The following is a 21,325-nucleotide window of genomic DNA, read 5'->3' as shown; positions in this document are numbered from 1 at the left end:
CATTACCAAGCTTCTATGAAGCTATGTAACCTTCACGGGAACAACAGGGTTCCCAGAAAAGAGTTGGCAAATTACTGAAAGCTGGTGCTGCATTTTGTGGTCTTCCATCAACTCAGTGATTTTTCAGCTACACTTTTGGAGCCAGTGACAACCTCCTGTGACTCTAGACATGCAGCTGAATTTAAAGAATGGCTTCAGTAGTCTAGCTATGGTTCACATGTAGCCTCAAACCATGGTGGCTAGTCAACCTGAATTCTTAATACCTTGGTTTCTGTGAACCCAGAAGAAAAGTGAATTGGAGCTCATGAGGAGAGAAGGGAGTATGCAAACCCTAAGGTAACATATTGTGAATTATCCCTATGTAGAATTAACTCTATTTGAGTTTATATAATTGGAAGGAAAAGGCTGAGCAAAAGATGTGTATACACCTTTGTGATTTTTAGAGTACGGATCTTTTTAAATAAGCAACTTATCTTCCAAGAAATCTGGATAATGATCTAGAATTGGGGGGGGGGGGGGATTTTAGACTTAAAGCTGTTCAAATAGTGAAGTTTCCGAATTGCCTACAAAGTGAGAATTGGATGCATCTTCAGAAATGTACACATCCACGCTGTAATTCTTAAAAACAAATGCATAGATCTTATCTTTTTCCTGTTGTAAGCTTGGCCAGATATACATTGGCCATGTTTGAGCATGTTTTTAATTATTATTATGAAAAAAGATATTTCCATTCTTCAATTCTTTCTCCAGTCAACATGGAATCTGTAGGTCCATTTTCAAGTGGGTTTAAAAAACGAGAAAGCCCTGTTAGGTACTAACAAATTAAAATCTGTAATTTTCATGACACTCAAAGGTGCTGTGGCTTTTTCATCTCCCAGTATTCATTCCATTAAATGTTCATTTCAAAGCAAGGCTACTTATATGGCTTTATCACACCGTGCATAATCTCAGATCGTCACACAGTGCATTTGCATGAGGATATGCCTTGAAATGAACACTTAAAAGTCCCTCTGGGGATCTATTCTGTGGTTGGAATGCTTGTATGGCTAAACCCCTTGCCTCATGCTTGCAGATGTAGCCCTTCCTTAAAAGCAGGGAGAGAGCTTACATTCTTACTCTGTACACAAAAACCCTGTGCATGTATGTGAAGGTAGAGAAGATAGTCGACATGTGAACTGTTAGCAAATATGCTTTAATGTAGATTTGCCATTTTCTTCCGTTTCCCTCTCCACCTTCCTTGTCAGTTTTAAAAATCTGTAACATTATGTTCACATTGGCACTAATCAGCATACCTAATCAGCAAGCTAGGGTTTGAAAATGTACTTCAAATATGCTCTGCTTGGCAAGATCCCTTTACACATCAGCCACAGTTACTGCTAATGCAGACCTGCCACTATCTCATGGTTATACAACAGGAGCCAGGAGGGAAGCAGTAGGAACGCAGGAGCCTGCAGCTTGCTTCCAACATCCTAACCACACTCTGAAGATTGGCCCAGTGCAGAATATCCTCAATGCCCCATTCATTAATACACTTTAAAACACATATGCTGAAATGTATGTCTATATATTTTGGCTGTGTCTTTATACTAGGCAGTCTGAAATCTAGAATTAGAAAGAGAACTTAATATGTCAACAATCTGTCTTCATGACTGCAGTGTGATTATTGTGTTAGCTGCGGTCCCATTTAGCCTCTTATAATATTGGGGGCAAGGAGGTGCAAACAATAACATTGGAGCCATATAGAGTAGCGCCACACTGGAAAACTCAGGTATCAAAGTCCTTACTGGCACTTAGACATCTGAATGATTTTCCAGTCCATGTAGAACCCCAACTGTCATCCTCTGCTATTTGAATTGATTGTTTCTCCTCCATGTAGTCCCTCATCAGTGTAACTTTGGTGTAAATCTTGCTTGCCTTGACACATTTCTTTTAAAATTTGTCAAAATAGTGCGTTGCCCCCGCCCAGTTGTTTGTGTAAAGGAGTATGTAGTGTATAGCTGCTTGTGTTGTGTTAAAAGTCTTATTTAACAGTAAAGCTGAGAGTGAAGTAATAAAACCTGCATGTCAAAGACAGTGCATTTACAGTTTTCATTGTGTTGTCTTCACAGATAATGTCTTTTTTTTGTAAATCTCATGTAACTCTTCTTGAGTTTTTTGGAGACTAAGAAGTAAAAGAAAACGTTCAGAATTCTCAACTGAGAATTTATTCACTGTCCTCTTAACTGCATACCAAACCTTTGGTATAGTTGAAACTGATTTATCTCTCTCCCCCCCCCCCCCCCCATTTGTTTGTTGGTTCTCGCTTGTTTTGGCTAGTATCTAAACTTTTTTGTTTTCTGTCATTTTTTCTTAAAGACTTTTGAAGATCACTAATGAATGGAATTCCAGACTTAGCTTTACCTTCATAGGTTACCTTCATAGCAAGAATAAATAGCTCTGATGTGCTTTCCCCTTCTGACAATCCATATTTGGCATTCCATTATGAACTGAAATTTACATGGTGTGTGTGTGTGTTGATTAAATGCATTCAGGCATATTATGTGCTTAACATTCAATATGAAGTAATGTATGCTTAATTAAATGTTAACTAGACTACACACTGTTTTGCATGATTTTAGTGAATTTGTTTGATGGGAGTGTTCTTCCTTATTATAGCTGACACAAGATGAATGTAGGGGTACTCTGTACAAATACAGATCAGAAGACCTAGATATTGATGTAAGTACTGTTGGCTTTCTGTATGTTGCATTGGTGCGTTTTAAACAAACTGGTATGCTTGACTCATGTAAAAACAGTTCAAACTCAATATGACATTAATCTGTCACATCTCCCTGACTTTCTGAAACAAGAGTTGAGATGCGCTTTGACTAATCTGTAGCTGAAAGCCTGCAAAAAAAAATGTAATTTTACCCACAGCCACCTTTGAGAGAACAGAAACTTTTGAGCCTTACCTTTTTTCAAAAACAGGGTACAAGAGGAATAGCTTTTCTGAGACAAAATGTGATGTGACTGTGTGGCCAAAGCCTTAAAATGAACTCTCTCTTGTTTGTACAGAGTAGCTTGTGTTGCAAATGCATACAAAGTAGTCACTGTAGGACTTCGGCTTGTTGATCTGCAAACAGGGAATCAGTGTATAAGTTATCTTTCAGTTATTCCCAGGGCCCCTTGTAAATTCAGCAGCATTCCCCCCCCCCCCCCAGTGAATAGGTCATCCTATCCCAGATATTCAAGAGCAGTATCATATAATGTGTACAGTAAGCTGAACCTTTAATACACAAAGTCTGTATTAAACAAAGCCCCCCCTCACTTGGCTTTACCAAAAAGACACCCCTCCCTTCATAAATCAGATACTGTACCAGGTTTTTGCAAACGCCACAGCAGGTTCACTATTTGTCCTAAGTTGGACATGTGCAGTGGGTACTCAGTTCCCTATCTGCAGGAGCTGCCCCTTATTAGATAATGTATCAGAGATTCCCCATGCTGTGTATGGAGCGTTCCCTGACTTAGTGAATGGGACAGCTAGATCACCAGGTGCATAATGGCTCCTACTGACTCAGGGTAATAATAAATAAATAGTAAATAAAACAGAACACTCCACTGTGGTTCAAACCTAGCTTGGCGTGTAATTTAGGGTCATGCCTGTGGTAATCTGCATTTAGATATTCCAGGCTCCCCCAATGTGTATGTGATTTTTAAAATAAAAAGTGCAAAACAACTAGTGGCACTAATTATTACCATCTTCACTTCCACACTAGACTAAGCTTAGCCGATTATGCGAGCAAGACAAAGTGGTTCAAGCCCTGGAAGAAAAGCTTCAGCAGCTGCACAAGGAAAAAGTAGGACAATTATATTTATTACCCAAAATGGATGTTATTTTGCATGCTTTATTATCAGAACACTGATAAGTGAAGTAAAAAGAAAATTAGTTCAATGATGTGGAACATTAAAATTATTCTTTTTATTACCATAGTATACGCTTGAGCAAGCTCTGCTATCAGCCAGTCAGGAGATAGAAATGAATGCGGAAAATCCAGCCGCCATACAAAATGTCATCTTGCAGAGGGATGATTTACAGAATGGACTCCTTAGCACTTGTCGAGAAGTGTCTCGAGCTACCGCAGTAAGTAATGCCATTTTTCTTCAGCTAGTAAAGCTCAGTGGTGTGTTAAGAGGTGGCCTTCTTTGAGTAGGTATTTTTTTAAATAAAGAAAACGACTATATAGAGGTTTGTTCTTTATTACACTCTAGCAAACATTAATTTGTCTTGAATTCACCACTCCTTGTGTGGGCATGGAAATAGGGGGCAGGGGGCTCCTTTTGCTACAATGGAACAACAGAATGCAATTATTTTGGAAAGTGATCCAGAGTTGCAGAGATGTGTATCAGCTGTTCAACTTTTAGGGCACCGCCCACCCACAGTTTCTGGCAACCCAACCCGTCTGAATGTTGTAAAACCATTTATTTTTCTTAATCATGCATACTCCCAAATATTTTTTGCATTTACCCATGAGGCAAAACTATCATGCGTACATTTTTAATGTGTCTGTATTTAGGAGCTTGAGAGAGCTTGGCGGGAATATGACAAACTAGAGTACGATGTAACGGTCACAAAGAACCACATGCAGGAGCAGCTGGAGCGGCTGGGAGAAGTTCAGGTGCGGCCAATGCCTAAACTTTGTATCATATCCATACATGCTAGAAATAATACCAAAATGTATGCAATACTATTAGAATGTACTTGTGGATGTGATGTGCAAAGATGAATGAGTTCACCCACATTTGTTAAAGGATCTGAAATGCGTAATGGCGTAGAACAAATTACACGCCTACCTGCTTCTTCAATCTTCAGAACAGTCAGCTTTGTTATGGTCATAGGCCTTATGCACATGAGTTTCTACTGGAGATGTATGTTCTTGTGTCCCAAGCCAGATACTAGTATATTGATGCGGTGGGGGAAATTCCCAAAGCATTGAAATGTCATTCTGCCAGTTGACAATCCAATCCAATAAGATTTTTCCCTATAAGAGGTTGGAATGCAGTGAGTGGGGATGAAAGGACAAAATCTCAATGAAATATGCATAGCTGTCAACTTTCAGATTTGAAAATAAGGGATCAGCAGCCTCACCTGTCCTGGGGACAGTCTACGGGATATCCTAACAATCCGGGATAGCAGCGGGAAACGGCACTGGAATAAGGGAATTTCCCGCAATAAAAGGGAAGGTTGACAGCTATGGAAATATGTGGTGCAGTCAAAATTTGGGTCAGAGGTTCAGTCTCTACTAGTTTTTCCTTCATTTCCACCCAAGCACATCTGCCTGAATTTGGTTACAAAATAAAAAGAAACATTTTGGAAAATACAGCTGAAACACAATGTGCAAGCATGTGCATAATGTTCCCTCATTTTGCCTCTAGAACATCTTAGAGTCCTCAGTACTGCAGTTAAAATAAATAATATAAAATGTGTAATGTGAATGGATTCAACTGCCTTTGTTCTCCACATCCCGCACTGCCCCCAAGCTCCAGGAACAGGTCACAGGGTAGATGAAGGCTGACATCTCCAAATGCCCCATGTGGATAGCAGTTGACAGCCTTGGATAGCTTGTTGCCTTGGGAGAGGCCTGCAAGTGGCTTTTGTTTCAATCTAAGAAAAGGGCATTGTATCCAGAACGAAAAAAAGTGTGCGTGATAAAATACAATGAATCCTTCAATGCTTTTTATTAAAAGTGGAGGCAGACAATCTCAATTTTAACATTTCTCTCTGGCAGACTGAGTCAGCCGGTATACAACGTGCTCAAATTCAGAAGGAGCTTTGGCGAATTCAGGATGTCATGGAAGGTTTGAGTAAACATAAACAGCAAAGAAATAGCACTGCAGAGGCAGGTAAATTGGCATGTCAACCTCTTAGAAGCTGTTATATACACTCTTGATTGAATACAGTTTCATTTCAGTGGTTGAAAAGGAAATATTTAAGCTGTTGATCACTACCAAGGATTTAATTCATTACTCATTATAAAAATAAATGTTCTTCTTTCTTTTTAAATAGATATCGTTGCAACAAAGGCTTTCTCATCTAAATATAAAAATGAGGTATGTCCTAAGGACTTGGGGGGGTACTTTTGAAATCACTTTCTGATTCAAATCTCCTACTTGTCCTTTTTATTAAAGTTATTTTATGTATCTTTAGTATATTTAAATAAACAGATTTCAAAACTGGGTTAATTCTAAAGGCTGAACTCCCAAATGACAATTTCTTTGTATGTTTTGTGACTTCTTACTCTTATAAGTTCATATATCTCTTCCCATTTCTTATTTTCCCTTTATCCTGATTCCTCCCCCAGCAAATTGTGAACCTTGATTCTTTACCCTGCCCCACACACATTTCATATAGCAAGAAATGCTTTACATGTGTGTTCGCACCTATAAGCTCAGTTCTGCAAGAGCTGAGCACCCACAATTCCTGCTCAAAAGGTTGGGGAGTTGATATTGCTCAGTGTCTCTGAGCCTGTAATAACTTCAGAAATTGGGTAGCTTTAAAGGGACACTGTGAGTGACATGTGGGAGGCAATGTCTAAAGGAACTAGAATATACGTTTTATTTTTTATGAGGGAATGTACACTTTTTAAATTGAAATGTGTGAGAGTGCATCAACACATGAAATATAGGGAAATTGGGGGGGGGGATACCATCAAGAAAAATTGACCTGAGGAAAGTTCCTTTCTTTGCTCAGGGGTGGGGGTGAAGATTGCATGCTTTCTTCTGTCCCCCCCCCCCCAGGGGGGCAGAGTAAACAGAGGTGGACCAAGAACAAATTGGTAAAATGCTGTGTCCACTGGTGATGTACTAGAGTTATTTTTTTAATCTCTCCCTCTCATTACAGCAGTGTCCCTTTAATTCCAACCTGTAATATAACTGCTGTAAAATATGTGAAAGAAGTTATAAATGTTGTGATAGATGAGCACATCTAAATCAGGTGACTGTTCTGCAATCTTTAGGAAGAGGAAGTAGTCCCACCTCGTCCTCCACTCCCTCGGTCCTATGACTTTGCAGAGCATCCTCCCATAATCCCCCCTCTGCCCAGTGATAGCAGCTCCTTGCTCTGTTATAGCAGGGGCCCTGTACATCTGCCAGAAGAGAGGAAGATTCACCAAGTTCAAGGATACCAAAGAAATGGAGCTCACTGTGTAAGTGGCCAAAACTGCCACGTTCTTCATCAGTCATCCCACCACCTTGCAAAGTTGGCATTTTATTTTGACATCCAGCTACTTTTATGTTGTGACGTTGCTTCTTTTCAGCTTAACTGTGTTACTCCCAGCTGCATTGTTAATGTTTGCCACTTCTGTTTTCATCAATATTATGTGAATGTCAGTGTACCCATTGACTCAGACTGGTTGCATTTTGTACTTTGTCCAGCAATATTGGTGGCTCAAACCAGATTTGAGCTTTTGCTATGTTCCATTTTGGTAGGTGGGTGTTTATTTGTTTTAATTTTTAAAAAATCTAATTTTGAAACAAGTGCAATAGGTTTTTTAAAGGAATTATTGACAGTACCTGGCGCTGTCCAGGATTATTTAATCATGGATAGGTAGCTGCCACAACACGCTTACATTCTGCAGGGGGAAATGATGCGATAAGCAGCAAACACGTTTCTCCAAATTTTCCATGTGATGCTCTAGGGAAAGAAAAAGCAATAGGTTTTCCAGTAAAATCTGAGAGTTGTTACACACAGCTACGAAAACAAGTTCTGTACTCATGAGTTGTGCCTATCCAGCCTCTTGGCATATATTTGCCATGCAGTTCAGTTAAAAATAAATCTACACAAAATGTAAGCAATCTTTTGTTGTCCTTCACCTTTAAATAAGAGGGCATTTCAGAATACAATATCATCATTGCCATACTCTACAGGTGGCCATGTTGCTGTTACATTCTGACATGTCTTATGGGAAGATGCTAACATATGTTTTACTGTGGTTGACTCTAGGGTCCAGATTACCGTCTTTATAAAAGTGAGCCTGAGCTAACAACTGTGGCAGAAGTTGATGAATCAAATGGGGAAGAAAAGGCAGAGCCAGTTTCTGAGTCGGAAATGTCTGCAGCTAAAGGTTGGTAAAATAATATGTAGGCTAAACAACAGTTGGTTCTTATTTTCCCTTATAGGGGAATAGGAAACTCTTGTAATCACACAGAAGAAACAACACAATTGGTTATAGTTTTACAAATAGAGTAACCTGTTCTTATTATAAGGAAAAAGCTAGCATAGTGAAATTAGGTTTAATTATACGACCAGAGAAGGCTTTCAGCCAGTTGCAGGAAGAAGAAAAATAAAAGATAATACCGAGAATCAGCCTTGAAATCCCTATTGACGCTGTGCCTAATCACATCTCTCATGTTCTGCACATACCACTCCTCCAAACAATTGTTCATTTTCAGTCATTGCCCTTGAACAATCTTTCCATCTTTGTTCATCCATTTCCTGCATTATTTTGCTGAAACATCCTTGAAGGCAGCACTACATAACTTCACGATTTGTCAAAAGACAGGAAAAAAGTGTCTCCTTAAAAAGAAAAGAGAAAAGCGTAATATTGCAATTCTCAAGTTTTCTCTGTCTCCTAGACAAATGATAAGCTTTACCCTGCAGTGGTTGGTGTGGGCTTGGGTTTTTTTTAAGCCACATTGCTTCACTTTTGGTCTACTGATTCTTAAGTCTGCAAGTGGGAGGCTTGTTCACCTTGATTTTACAAAGCACTTAGTTTTGGGCATTCAATCCAAATAAGAATATTATTTATTTATATATGATGAAATACCTCATGGGCTTTATGGCTGAGCAGAAATGTATGCTTTTTGGCAGCATTCTCGCCACTGCAGCATCTGTTCTGTGCAATCCATTTTGAATGAAACTCCCTTAAGATCAGTTCACTCACGTAAATAGCATGAATGGCATGTTGAGATTGCTGCACAAGGCTATTCTGCCTATTTATTACTTATTTGAAGGATTTTTAACTCACAAGGCGGGGAAAGCTCCCAGACCAGTTCAAAGTGAACAGTAATGAGACAGTACTTGCCTCCGTGGTTTCCATTCAAAAGGCATGACATGAAAGGAAAACTGATTGGGAGGGAGAAGGGGGGAGCAAATTCAGGAACTTAGTTTTTAATTACAAAAAGATTATTCATATTGGTCAGCGACGATGATATTTAGGTGCATATTACACTCCCTCCCACCCACACATGTATGTATGTATGTATGTATGTATGTATGTATGTATAGAATGGTCTGTAAAGAGTTATCAGAAAGGATATAAATAGCCATCACAAATCCTTGTGCAATGTGCAGTCTAATCATACATGTGCTTGTGTGGAGTAGTACCCCTCAGTGATTTTTCACACCATTGGATTGCTTGGTGTTTAGTGTTTGATGGTGAGGTGAAAAATGCAAAAATAATTCGGGGGGTGTATGTGAAGAGCCTGAACAGTTTCACATGTTGCGCTGCCTTACTTTTTCAATATCTTCTTGTTTGCATCAGGCCTGAGTCCAATTTATTAATATATCCAGTTGGCTTTATCACTGCCTTTCAGTTTGGGGAGGGTACTCTTATAGCTCTTTGATTCCAGTTTCCCCTCTTTTCCATCTTACACTAAATTCAATTTAAGCAGATGAAGTGCCTATAAGCTGGCTACGTTGAAGTCTGTAGAAGAAGCAGTGAGGTGGTAAACTTCAAGCAAAAGAAGTGTAGGCTGGACTGGAAGAAAGTTTTGTCTATAAATGTGCAGTAATAGAAGAAACAGCCCTGGATGCTATCATATCACCTCCTTGGAGATTATTTAAATAAGCAATTGGGCAATTATCTTGGAGTGCTGTAGGCCTAGATAGACCATTCTCAGAACAAGGAACTGGACTATTATTTCAACTTGAGACAGGAAGGGAGTCTAGTAAGAAGCATCACTTTACCGACAATGGTTTATATTCTGAAGCAGCCACATTTTCTAACAGTCCCTGTGGAAATACCGGACCCATTTTGTTCATCTTGCTAGTGTCAGACCTCTGTACTAGAGAGATATGGTCAGATAAGGCAAATGTGTGCAGCTTCTTTCAGCAAATCTAATAAACCAAAATTGATGCTTTAATAAGACGATTGTCCTTGCATCTGCTTACAGCGGAGGAAGTGGTGAGCTAAAGTCTCAGAGTAAATCCTATTAACTTAGTCTGAGAGCTTTAGGGGCTTAGGTAGGGAATGTTAACCTGTGTGTTTATTCTGCTAATCGCATTCATCGCACAACTAGAGATCAGCAGTTTAGGCACACACATTTCATTGGAGCTGTCAAAACTACCATGCAGCAGGCCTGGGAGATGCAAGGCACAAAGCAATGCAGCTTTTTATAGATATGGTGCGATACTTCTTTCCATCGGTATGCATAGAAAGTTTTACCACATCTGTCTTTCCAAAAGTGGAGGGGAAAACATCTTGCAGGATAGCCAGTAATAAAATCCTCTTATCTAATTAAACCATCTACTATGTATTTTGGAAAGTTGTTTGTCTCTTCTCTCTGCATTTGGACACCTCTTAAGATATCTTCACAAAATCTTGCATGGTGGTCCCTGTGATTAAGGAGCAAGTTTTCATTTGTTTGGATACAAATGGATGCCATTTGGAATCAAGATAGCAATCTGAACCTTACCAAAAATAAATAAAAATGGTTTCTTGGAATTCTTGAGCAGCTCTGGGTATGATGCTGCTAGTTTTAAATAAAGAATCCTACTGGCAATGTACCATTTCCTGCTGGAGTAATACATTTCATCAGGCCAAAGTGTTCAAAGCAAACAGTTAAAGCAGGATGAAACCCGTTTTTAAGGATCCAGTGTTGAATTGTCAACCACCTGCACTGCTTTGAGAACAAGGAGGGAGATCTGGGCATGCTGCATTGGTTTTAATTGTCATTTATGTGGCTGTACCTGCATAAAAGGATTAGGATTGTATTTTAAGTTCCTTAGACGAAAGCTGGCAGAAAGTGGCCACGCTCCAAAATCCTGCCTACATGCTGTGACAAGGAATACACAATATAAATATTGTTTTATACATAGAATATTATGGCCTGTTGATATTTGCACTGTGAGGATTTGTATGTGTTTTACTGTTCTGTAATGGAGTCTTGAGCCAGTTAAAGGTAGCACAGAGAAACTGAAGAAAAAATGATAGGTTTTCCCCCCCTCTTTGCACATGTCCTTCTCCTGCTTCACAAAATATAGGTGCAGAGTGCTCTTTTCTTTTTTCTGTTTTAGGACTGGGTTTCCTTACCTCTAAATATAATGTTGCAAAACCCAAATCATGTATATAGCACAAACTGAATTTGTTCTTTTGTGTTTCCCAGTTTTGTGACACATTAAAAGTTTTTCCTGTGTTGCGGGGGTTTTTTATGAGGGCAGTGTCTGCTTTTCTTGTTCCCACAAGTTTCTTTTTCAAGGTTGCTGTAAAATTAATTTATGTATGAGTTGCTAATAGATACCAAAAAAATGATGATTTATTGGTTGTAAGATCTCCACTAAAATTGAGATTTTAGTATTGCCTTACCAACTTTCTAAACTCAGTTGTGTGTTGCGAATAAAATCTCAAAGCACACTAGACATTCAAAGCTCTCCTACTGTGTGCTTGCTGAGATGGTCGAATTTCCCCACTACAGATGGCAGTGATGTTCTTGGGAGCAGGTAGGATTGGGACAAAAAGAGAGCAGCACCACCTCTTGAGACCTATTAGAAGTAGAACATACCATAGGCATGAACCACAGATTGGGTCTTAGCACCACTTTGTCCAGGTGAAACACATAAGCCGGGGATCAGAATACAAGGCCCCCAGCTCAGAAACTTGCTGTGCTGAAGTGATAGCCACCAAAAAAAATCTTAAAGGGCAAGATAATCAGCAGACAGGAAGCCCTGGGCTCAAAGGAAGCACCAGTAAAAAATGATACTGTTTCTAAGATTGCAATTATAGAGCTTTGATGATTGAACACATCATCTGTGTCAGCAACCGTTGAAGGTGGAAGTCAAAATGTTTTGTTATAACATTATAAATTTTCTGTTTCGTTAGTCACTGGTGTGTGTGTGTGTGTGTCTTTTTAATAGGAATTCCCAAAACAGCTTGTAACAATGGTAATTCAAAACCAAACATTAATAACATTTAAAAAACAACAACCAACCAACCCACCCATGCAACACAGATATTCTCAAAGTAAGCAGTAAATATAACTGAACTCTCAGCAACTTATTGTCCAAAAGCATGTCAGAAAAGTTAAGCTCTTGTTGTTAATCCATCTCAAAAACCCCAAAGCTTATTCTGGTTGCATAGTCCTGGGGTTTCTCTTGCTTAATCCAGTGAGTGCCCCACTTTCAGCAACTGCTGTAGTGAATCCACCACCATCTGTCTCCCTTCTTACACCTCACAAAGCACTATTGGCAGAATTGGAGTGCAGAAATTGTGGGCAACACAGGAGTGGAATGATCAGGGTCTAAGACTCCTTGGCATCAAAGACTGTGTACTTGTACATGGATCTTAAAAGAGAAGTACCAGCACTTGGGGTCCATCATTCTAGAATCATTACTTCTTCAGACCTAGCTTTTATCTATAATCATTAGATTTCAATGTAATGTATTTTAAAATCCTTATTATGAGCAGACTTATTGTTAGACAGGTGCTGAAATATGATAACTGCATGATAAAACGTGTTTCACATTAACTGCATCTAGAGTTTGTGTTAAGGTCTTTACAATATGCTTTCAACACCCCTCTTGTTTTATAGGCTCTCATTTTCCCATTGGAGTTGTGCCTCCCAGAACAAAGTCACCAACACCTGAATCTTCAACAATAGCTTCCTATGTGACTTTAAGGAAAACTAAGAAGATAGATCTAAGAACGGTATTTACTACTTTTGAATTGTATCCCTTGCTGCCTCCAGCTCTCCATCTGCATCACACATCAACTCAGGGTATTGCACCAGTGCAACTGTGTGGCCACTCTTACACCAGCAGACACCACCACTGCCTAACATGTAGTATAAGATCATCATGGCAATGCTCCTGCTTGGCACAGTATTCAGAAGGACTGTGATGGGAAGACAGAGAACAATTTCATATAGTAGAGAAAAAGATTGACTTGCTGGATTGCCACCATCCATCAAGTGCATGTTTTCCATAATGCCCACTGGGCTTCTGCATATTGTATATATGAGAACATCAACACCACCCTCTCACCCCCCTGGATCCTTGGCCAAATACACAGGGATATGAATGCCTTACCAAAAAGTGCAGCTGATTCATGATGAAATATGAAACTAGTCTTTAAATAGCACAGCACCTATCTCTTCCCCGCCTCCTCTCCCCAGTCACATTTATCTGCAGCATCATTGATAGGCAGTAGACAAAAACCAACTTGCCTAACAAAATAGAGTGCTTTCACTGCATCAGTGCAACCTCATTCTGTGAATCCAAGATGAGAGTTTGTTCAGCATTATTGTAGTTAGTTCTAGTTCCATAAGGCTATTGGCGAGTTTTTTTTACATGGTGCTCTTTGAATAGAGGCAGTGGTATTTTATGGAATTTATCACAGTGCAATGTATTCTGTGGATGGAAATCTTTAACATGGATTAAAAATTATAGATTCACATTCTGTGTAGTTAACCTTGTTGCTTCAAATCATGCCAGTTTCTGTGTATTGGGATTAGCATGGTATATCCCATTGCAACAGCAGAGTAAAGGTGTCCCTCAAACATTGCTTCATTTTTTAGAAGTGCTTTATTTTACCATACATTTCTTTCCTTTCAAGGAAAGGCCAAGAAGTGCAGTAGAGCAGCTATGCCTGGCAGAAAGTGCTCGTCCCCGGATGACAGTGGAAGAGCAGATGGAAAGAATAAAGAGACACCAGCAGGCTTGTCTAAGAGAGAAGAAGAAAGGACTGAATATTATTGGTGTCTCAGATCTGTCCCCATCACAAAGCCCATCCCTTGTCAGAGAGAATCCTTTTAAGTTGTCTCAGGTATGCCACACGTTCATCCCCCCACAACCCTCTCCTTGACAGACAGCAGCTCTTAGAGCCTCAGTTTATGGCTGAGGACTGACTTCGGTGCTGCCTCAAGAATCTGGATAAGGATGTGGAAACAGATATTGTGAAGGAAGTTCTTTTGTCCAGTCAGGTGGAGCTTTTGTTCCTGTTGTGAGGGTAAGGAAAATGTTGGCCTGGAGTGGAAACAGATAGTGTAATGCCAAAATATTTGTGTTTATATTAAGCCCCACTAATCTCAGAGGAATGAGGGACATTGGAGACTCCTCATGGTCTTAGAGCAATCTTTCTCCCCAAGAAGATTAGCAGCTTCCTTCCTGCTTTTTGGAATGGACAGTAGCATCACTAAAAGATAGAGGGGTCTACTCTTTGGTTTTAAAAAAGTGTTTTGAGCAATGTTAGTCCATTTGGACATGTTTGGTGCACAGGAAAGGTACAGGCAATTGCAAGGTCCTATGCTGCAGGTGTTTACTGACTACCCATTATATCGGTACCTATGTGTCGTGTACAGAAGGAGTCTCATGTAAGATGTTTTCTACAAGGAAGTTAACAATCTGTGGCTCCCTCCAGACTGACGTTATATTGCGGGCATATTCTGCAATATGTTTTTGACACAATAATGGTGCTTTAATAGTAGATGTGTTTGGCGATGCCACCACATGCTACCACATTACTGCTGTCTGGAGTGGGACAAAAATAACCAGAACATTTTTGGTATAAAAAGTTACAGTATTTCAGCAGGAAGTTACTGAGTGCAAGCAAAGGAGTGTGACCACTCCAAAACCTTTGAAGGCACAAACAGTATTGAAGGCACCCAGACAGCATCTTGAGCACAAATCTTAGGAATGTGCTTTAAAAATGATGTCCAGGGGGCCCCTGTTGTATCTTGTTTCCTAACTAACCAGTGTCTGTCTTTATCATTGTACTGCCAATTAGTTGCCTTGTTTGTTCACAATAAATCAAATATTCTCTGCAGAACCAAAGGAAGGATGATTTTGTATGCATTACCAAGGAATTAGAGTATGCCATTAGAGGGAGTGATGCAGGCCAGAGCCATCAAAATTGTGCAGAAGACTCCCCTTGGATTAAAGATAATGATCGTCCAGAGGATAAGAGCAATGATCATCCAAGTGAACATCATGCTGGTTTTATTACACAGGTACTGCTTTTTCCTGATCACAGAAATTTATTGGCATACAATCAGAAAATAAGGAACTGGAGTCAGAAAATATAGAACCAAAACCTTCCCCACAAAGGCACCTCTAGAACTTGCTTAATTAGTTAGCCTGGAGCTCTTATCTACATTTTTACCACTTTTCTATTCTTTCTCTTTTGCAGAGCATGCTTTCAAACTGAAATTATAGTTTGGGTTACTACAAATCACTGAGCAAATGTTGGGTAAACAATGCAGAGTTCAGATAGTCTACAATTAACTGCGAGAAAGAGGGATGTGAAATCTCAAGGGTACACAAAAATAAAGACATTGTTGGCCAAACATATTTCAAAATATATCTCTTCCTTAGAGGCACTTAGAAAGCACATCTCTGTGTTCTCTGCTCATGACACAGAGAACACAATGGCGTGCTTCTTAAATGCTCCTGAACAAAAGTGTTTTTAGCGTGTGTACCTTTGAAACTTTACCTCCCCATTTTTCTTTCCTTGGTGCCTCCTGGTTGTCCCAAGCATAACTCTGCTTGTTCATTAGATACAGCTTTAAAAAGTGCACCAACCTAAATGCAGGAGATTGAGTAACTGAAATTAAAAACAGAAAATAAAACTCTTCTATCTACACACCTCTTCAGCTTAGGTACTTCAAATATCTAACATTTATTATTCACTTTTATTTTTTACCCTCAGTTACCAAAAAATGAAGGTCAGCTGTCACCAGATGTCTTAGAGCCAAAGGAGGGGACTCCCTATGAGGCTTCTGAAAAGCTAAAAAAAGTAGAAGAGGCACAAGATGCTGACTTCAGGTAAAGCAAATCTAACTTACTAGTAACAGCAGCTGTGTGGGGCTTTGCAGTAAAACCAGAAGTCATTGCAGTGATTCCATATCTGCAAATTTAGGGGGTGACTTTACCCCCGCATTCTATTTCTTTTCACTTCATAGGAGGGGATTGACAAACTAACAGTTACCCCCTCCACATCAGCACTTGCTTTACCACTTCGGGTAGTTTTTTCTGGGACCTGAAAATAAAGTACTGAGTGCTAATTGGTTGAAGTTCCTGTCTTCCAAAGGCTCTGAAATAGATTTCCCCATTTTGAAAACGTTAGCATGATAAAGTGGGACGCGGTTGGCGCTGTGGGTTAAAACACAGAGCCTAGGACTTGCTGATCAGAAGGTCAGCAGTTTGAATCCCCGCGACGGGGTGAGCTCCTGTTGCTCGGTCCCTGCTCCTGCCAATTTAGCAGTTCGAAAGCACCTCAATGTGCAAGTAGATAAATAGCTGTGGTGAGAAGGTAAACGGCGTTTCCGTGCGCTGCTCTGGTTCGCCAGAAGCGGCTTAGTCATGCTGGCCACATGACCCGGAAGCTGTACGCCGGCTTCCTCTGCCAATAAAGTGAGATGAGCGCCGCAACCCCAGAGTTGGCCACGACTGCACCTAATGGTCAGGGGTCCCTTTAGCTTCACCTTTTAGCATTATAAAGGTGTCAAAATTCATTCCAAATTCATTCTACTTCCAGTTGGAAAACTACAAGGCTGGGATCGAAAGAAGCCCGTGCCTACTTGCAAAGCACTTTGGTGTATACCTAGGAGGCAGCCGCTCTTGGCACATTGCAATCCTTTCCACGAGAGCCCTGACCTTCAGAAATTATTTTGGGGTAGGAGGAGGGGATGCAAAGGGCTGAGTCAGGAAAGGAAAGCTTGAGAACCTTAGTGAGCCTTCAGTCTTTTGGATCCCTGTCCAAGTCTTTAATGACCCAAAACCAGAAACAGTATAGTCACTCACCATTCAGAAGGTGTGACTAGCAAGTTGATTTGGTTTAGGGGTTGCCTAGTCCCGTGAATCTGTGCTTTAAGATCATCTACAGAAGCTCCTCTAGGTGTCTTCACTGCAAAAATAAGTTTGCTGTGTTCGGGAAGACATAGCCCTCGTAGTGATCATACCCAAATTGTGAAATGCTCTTCTGAAGGACACCCATCAGGCACTCAGGATAAATAAAATGAAAAAATACGTAATCTGATTTCTTAGGTCTTATTTAAAAAATGCTATGTGTGCGTGAAGTAGAATGCAGTACTGATGTTTCCCCCCTACTCTTCTAGAAAAGCATAGATTCCGAGATTGGGTTACGTGATCTCATAATCCTATATACACCACAACTAGTATTTTTGTATTTTAGGCTTTTATTGAAGTGGTGTACAATATCAGTTAACCCAATTAGAAGTTAGAGGAAACTCTAAACTTAGATCATTCTCCCCCCCCCCCAGCCTGAAGAACGAGGCCCCAGTTGCAAACCACAAACCTGAAAGCAGCACAGAAGAGAGTGAAGAAACCAGCATTCATGAGCAGGAGGATACTATTTCTTCGTTTGAGATGCCAGCACAGACTTCAAGAGGAAACTCAACAGCAGCAGGTTTGATTTAGGATATGTAGATTGCCAAAATGTATTATAACAACATGCACTATAGTTTTGCTTCTATTTTTTAAAAAAAAAAATCAAAAGAAAACTTTGAAATAAAGCAAACATCTTAGATGTTTCTGTGGCCAGGCCAGAGATATCATAAGCATGCACTGGCAGAGGTTTCTAAGAGCTGCTGCAGTGTTACAGCAGGCATCTAAAACACCAGTTAAGGGTTGGTCTTGGTAAATAATTTGGAATGTCCAAATACTAACCTTGGGGATAACGCTGGAAGCTGCCTTTTGCCAATGCAAAGTATTTGTGTGTCAGGCTCAGTACAGTCTGTTCTGTCTGGCAGTGGCTTTCTCTCCAGGGTCTCTCCCATCATCTGCCACCTCGTCTCTCGAAGTGGAGATGATGGGGATAGAACTTGGGATCTCTGAAAAGCATGTCCTCTGCCACAGAGTGGAGTGCTCTTGAGTTTTATGCCTTTGTTCTCAGAATACAAGAAATGGCACCTTTCTGACCCAAACACAAGGCTTCCTACCACCTCTTAGAAAATAATGTCCAGGAATCATGTCTGTGTGGTTAGCATCAAACTCTTTCTCTCCTGTGCCCTCAAGCCCCCCCCCCATGTGCTGTCAAAATCAGTGTCTGTGTGTTGAGTGACACACACCCCAGATAATATTTTGCGGGTGCTAAAACCCAGTGAAAACTGATAGGCAGTTGATTCGGGACAGAGCCTAACTTTTAAAGAAAATTAGGGATTCATGGAGGATAATTCTGTCAATGGCAGACCATCAGGAAAGAAGATGGCTGAGCTAGATGGGGCTTTGATCTGATCCAGCTACAGGGTTGCTCTTCCATTAGGATTACTTCAGATTATGGATAATCACATTTTACAGAAGGTGGTCCCCATTATCTCTGTCCAGGTTCAAACAGAAAACCCCACATACTTCTCTTTCAGTGGCTTGTTTGCAATAAACCTCACTCAGCTTTTTTTTCCAGCTCTTCCAGCTTCTGCTGAAACGATTCACGGCTAACAAAGCAGACCTATGGAAAGAAGATACTGTACAGTCAATTTTATTAAATCTATGAAATTCATAGTTCTGATGCTTTTGGCCACAGAGCATCATTTTTTATCACTTCATGGAAAATGTTTATTCCAAGAGAGCTTTAAATGCCTCCCACGGTACCCTCAACAGTTTGGAGATTGTTCTTCTGACACCAGCCTGCTGCTACTATGACTTCCATCCACATCATTAAGGCTTCTTTTGCAAAATGTGCGGCCTACAATCGGAACCTTCACAAGTGGTTTTTCCCTGGTGTAAGGTTTTTTTATTTTAAAAAAGAATTGAATTTAATTAAGTTTGCTTCCTTTTTAGCCTTTTTCATGGGTTGCTTTTACAGATCACCACTTAAACCTCAGTTATGCTTATAAAAATGAATCATGTATTGGCTTTCACTTTTTGATTTGTAAATGTTTTATGCCCTATTTAAAATGTGCCATTTTTTATTATTATTATTGCCGAGTTAAGATGTGTTCTATTTCTGATCTGTAATTATTTCTCGGTCAAGTTGCAATGTCAGTTTCTCCCATACTGTCCTCAACATAGACATGAATGTTAGTGTTTACTTCTCTCTCTCTCTCTCTCTCTCTCTCTCTCTCTCTCTCTCTCTCTCTCTCTCTTACTTTAAACAAAAATGAAGGGTTAGGAATCTTGAGGTACTGGGCTCTTCCTCTTTTGGAATAGGGTATGTACAGCAATAAGCAGGTATTCAGTTCCCAGTTAAGTTTGTGTACAAATGTAATTATGTTCATTGTGTATATATTATACAATGAGCACAACCAATGTAAGTATAAGAAGCCACTTAACTATTGTTCAAATAAAAATGTTCATATCTCATTTCTTTTATATCATGTTATAAATAAATGTTCTTAAGTAATTGTGTGGATGTTATCTTCATCTGCAAGGAAACTTTTAACTAGAAGAAAGAGCTTCTGCCTCTTAGAGATGTGGGCGATCAGTTTCATGAAGTCCAAATGAAGAACACATGATATGGGGCAATTCCAGTCCACATTAGACTGAGAATAGAATCAGGATTACTTTGGAATTATTAAGAAGTGTGACAAGGCTCCATAACATGGTTTCCATGTCTAAAAGCAGAAGAGTAGCATTTATGGTATGGTTAAGCTCTATAGATTTAGAGATTTTGTGCATGACACTTAAATGGCTCAGTTAATCTTGATAAGGCCTTCGTTTACAGGTTGTATTATCACGGTCCCTCTCCCTCAAATTAATACATCCACAGTAAACATGACATTAATTATTTTGTTCTCACATTCTCATGTGGACTAAATCAAACTTTTATATTTTTTAATTATATTAAACAGTGGAAGTGTTTTATAAATCAGTACTGTATCTGCCACAGATATTCCCAGAACTAATAATTTCAGAATAGTTAGCCCTCTGTAGTGTTCTCGAAGCTACCAGCATGAGTTTGACCAAACTGCGGGAGGCAGTGGAAGACAGGAGTGCCTGGCATGCTCTGGTCCATGGGGTCACGAAGAGTCGAACACGACTAAATGACTAAACAACAACAACAAACATTGTAATGGGGAGTTTTATATGCTTCACTCTTCCCTTTAGTTTCCACTAATAGAGCACCATAAGTGCCAATCTTTTTGTTGAAAGTGGCAGCAATGGAAGTTTCTTTCCTAACATGACTTGTTGTGCCGAGACAGTTTTCGCCTGAATCTTGTTTGGGGCACAAAGGGTTTCTTCCCCCCTGTGTGCTGGGGTCCCAGTGAAAATCAGGACCACTTCCTCCACCAGTTGAGGACTACATTTTAAAAAGTTTGCTAATTGCACAATAAAAGTAACAGCTTTGGATTGGCCTTCAGTGTTAGTTCCGGTGGATATTTTATTGTCTCCTTTAATGTGTGACATTGTACCTTTATCAAGGACAGGAGGATGTCTTTCCAGAAGCATTTTTAAAAAATGTGTTTTATTTATAAGACACCAACTGAACTTTTTAAATAAAAATTGGTGGTGTGTAATAAGATAATTAAAGCATTATCAAATCATTAAATACAGAGCAAATGACCAGTACTGAATCAAACTAATTTTCTAAAAAAAATCGCAAAACCAAAACATTTTCAGCAGTTTGTGGGCAGAGCAAGAACACAGTCAAAAGGGTAAAATCAGTCTAGCTTTGAAAGTATAGTTTTCCATGAATATTTTTGGGACATTGGAAACAAAAGCATATGTCAAATTGACGCAATAGATATCAAGGCTGTAGTGAAAGGCAATAAATAAGCTGATTCATCAAATATAAATGCTTGATAAAGAGAACAGGAATTGCAGGTGTTGGACTTTATCCAGATGCTGGAGATACACACACACACACACACACACACACACACACAAACAACAAAAAAACCCTTTAAAACTCAAGGCCATTTCAGCCTGTGGTTTAAGCACATCTACAGTAAGTATGCACTGAATTGAAATCAATGGAATTTTCACTAGATTGTGCCCCTGATAAGTATACTGTTGCAATAAATACAAAAACAGGAATAATTAAGAGATTCTATTAAGCCTCCTATTAAAGAGCTGTTGGCTTCTCTCCCAGAACTGTCTTCGTTGGAGCATTTTTACCCGGCAGCACTAGAGGGCGAAGTGAAACAGCAAGGCTTCTGCCATTGGCTCAGCTGCCACAAA

At 39.7% G+C, this 21,325-nt stretch overlaps 1 protein-coding gene and 1 long non-coding RNA gene across 39 annotated transcripts in view; one reads left to right on the top strand and one right to left on the bottom strand.

Moving 5' to 3' along the window:
* The window catches only part of PLEKHA5 (pleckstrin homology domain containing A5), a 166,412-nt gene extending 146,865 nt beyond the window's left edge, over window positions 1–19,547 (top strand). For 19 of the 38 annotated variants that reach the window (XR_014555559.1, XR_014555560.1, XM_083699933.1 and 16 more), the window contains 13 exons: window positions 2,656–2,718; window positions 3,756–3,836; window positions 3,971–4,120; window positions 4,554–4,655; window positions 5,766–5,880; window positions 6,044–6,087; window positions 7,979–8,099; window positions 12,784–12,899; window positions 13,806–14,015; window positions 15,016–15,198; window positions 15,897–16,012; window positions 17,470–17,615; window positions 18,609–19,547. Coding sequence is in view for 33 of the 38 variants with exons in the window: in XM_083699933.1 (XP_083556059.1) it covers window positions 2,656–2,718; window positions 3,756–3,836; window positions 3,971–4,120; window positions 4,554–4,655; window positions 5,766–5,880; window positions 6,044–6,087; window positions 7,979–8,099; window positions 12,784–12,899; window positions 13,806–14,015; window positions 15,016–15,198; window positions 15,897–16,012; window positions 17,470–17,615; window positions 18,609–18,643 (1,482 nt within the window). In the remaining 5 variants the exon portion in view is untranslated. Of the gene's footprint in view, window positions 1–2,655; window positions 2,719–3,755; window positions 3,837–3,970; window positions 4,121–4,553; window positions 4,656–5,765; window positions 5,881–6,043; window positions 6,088–6,992; window positions 7,182–7,978; window positions 8,100–12,783; window positions 12,900–13,805; window positions 14,016–15,015; window positions 15,199–15,896; window positions 16,013–17,469; window positions 17,616–18,608 lie in introns of those variants that run through there. The other 19 variants (XR_014555561.1, XM_083699922.1, XM_083699919.1 and 16 more) reach the window with 2 other exon arrangements.
* On the bottom strand, window positions 18,949–19,917 carry LOC310826320. Its single transcript, XR_014555739.1, has 2 exons — window positions 19,301–19,917; window positions 18,949–19,262 (listed from the first exon to the last, which is right to left on the bottom strand). It is a non-coding gene; the product is annotated as an uncharacterized lncRNA (long non-coding RNA).
* Window positions 19,918–21,325: the final 1,408 nt, after the last annotated feature.

This window comes from Podarcis gaigeae (assembly GCF_964106915.1).
Source record: "Podarcis gaigeae genome assembly, chromosome: 10".
Lineage (NCBI taxonomy): Eukaryota > Metazoa > Chordata > Lepidosauria > Squamata > Lacertidae > Podarcis > Podarcis gaigeae.
Note: the sequence above shows the minus strand (reverse complement) of the source record. Positions and strands in the feature narration are given on the sequence as shown.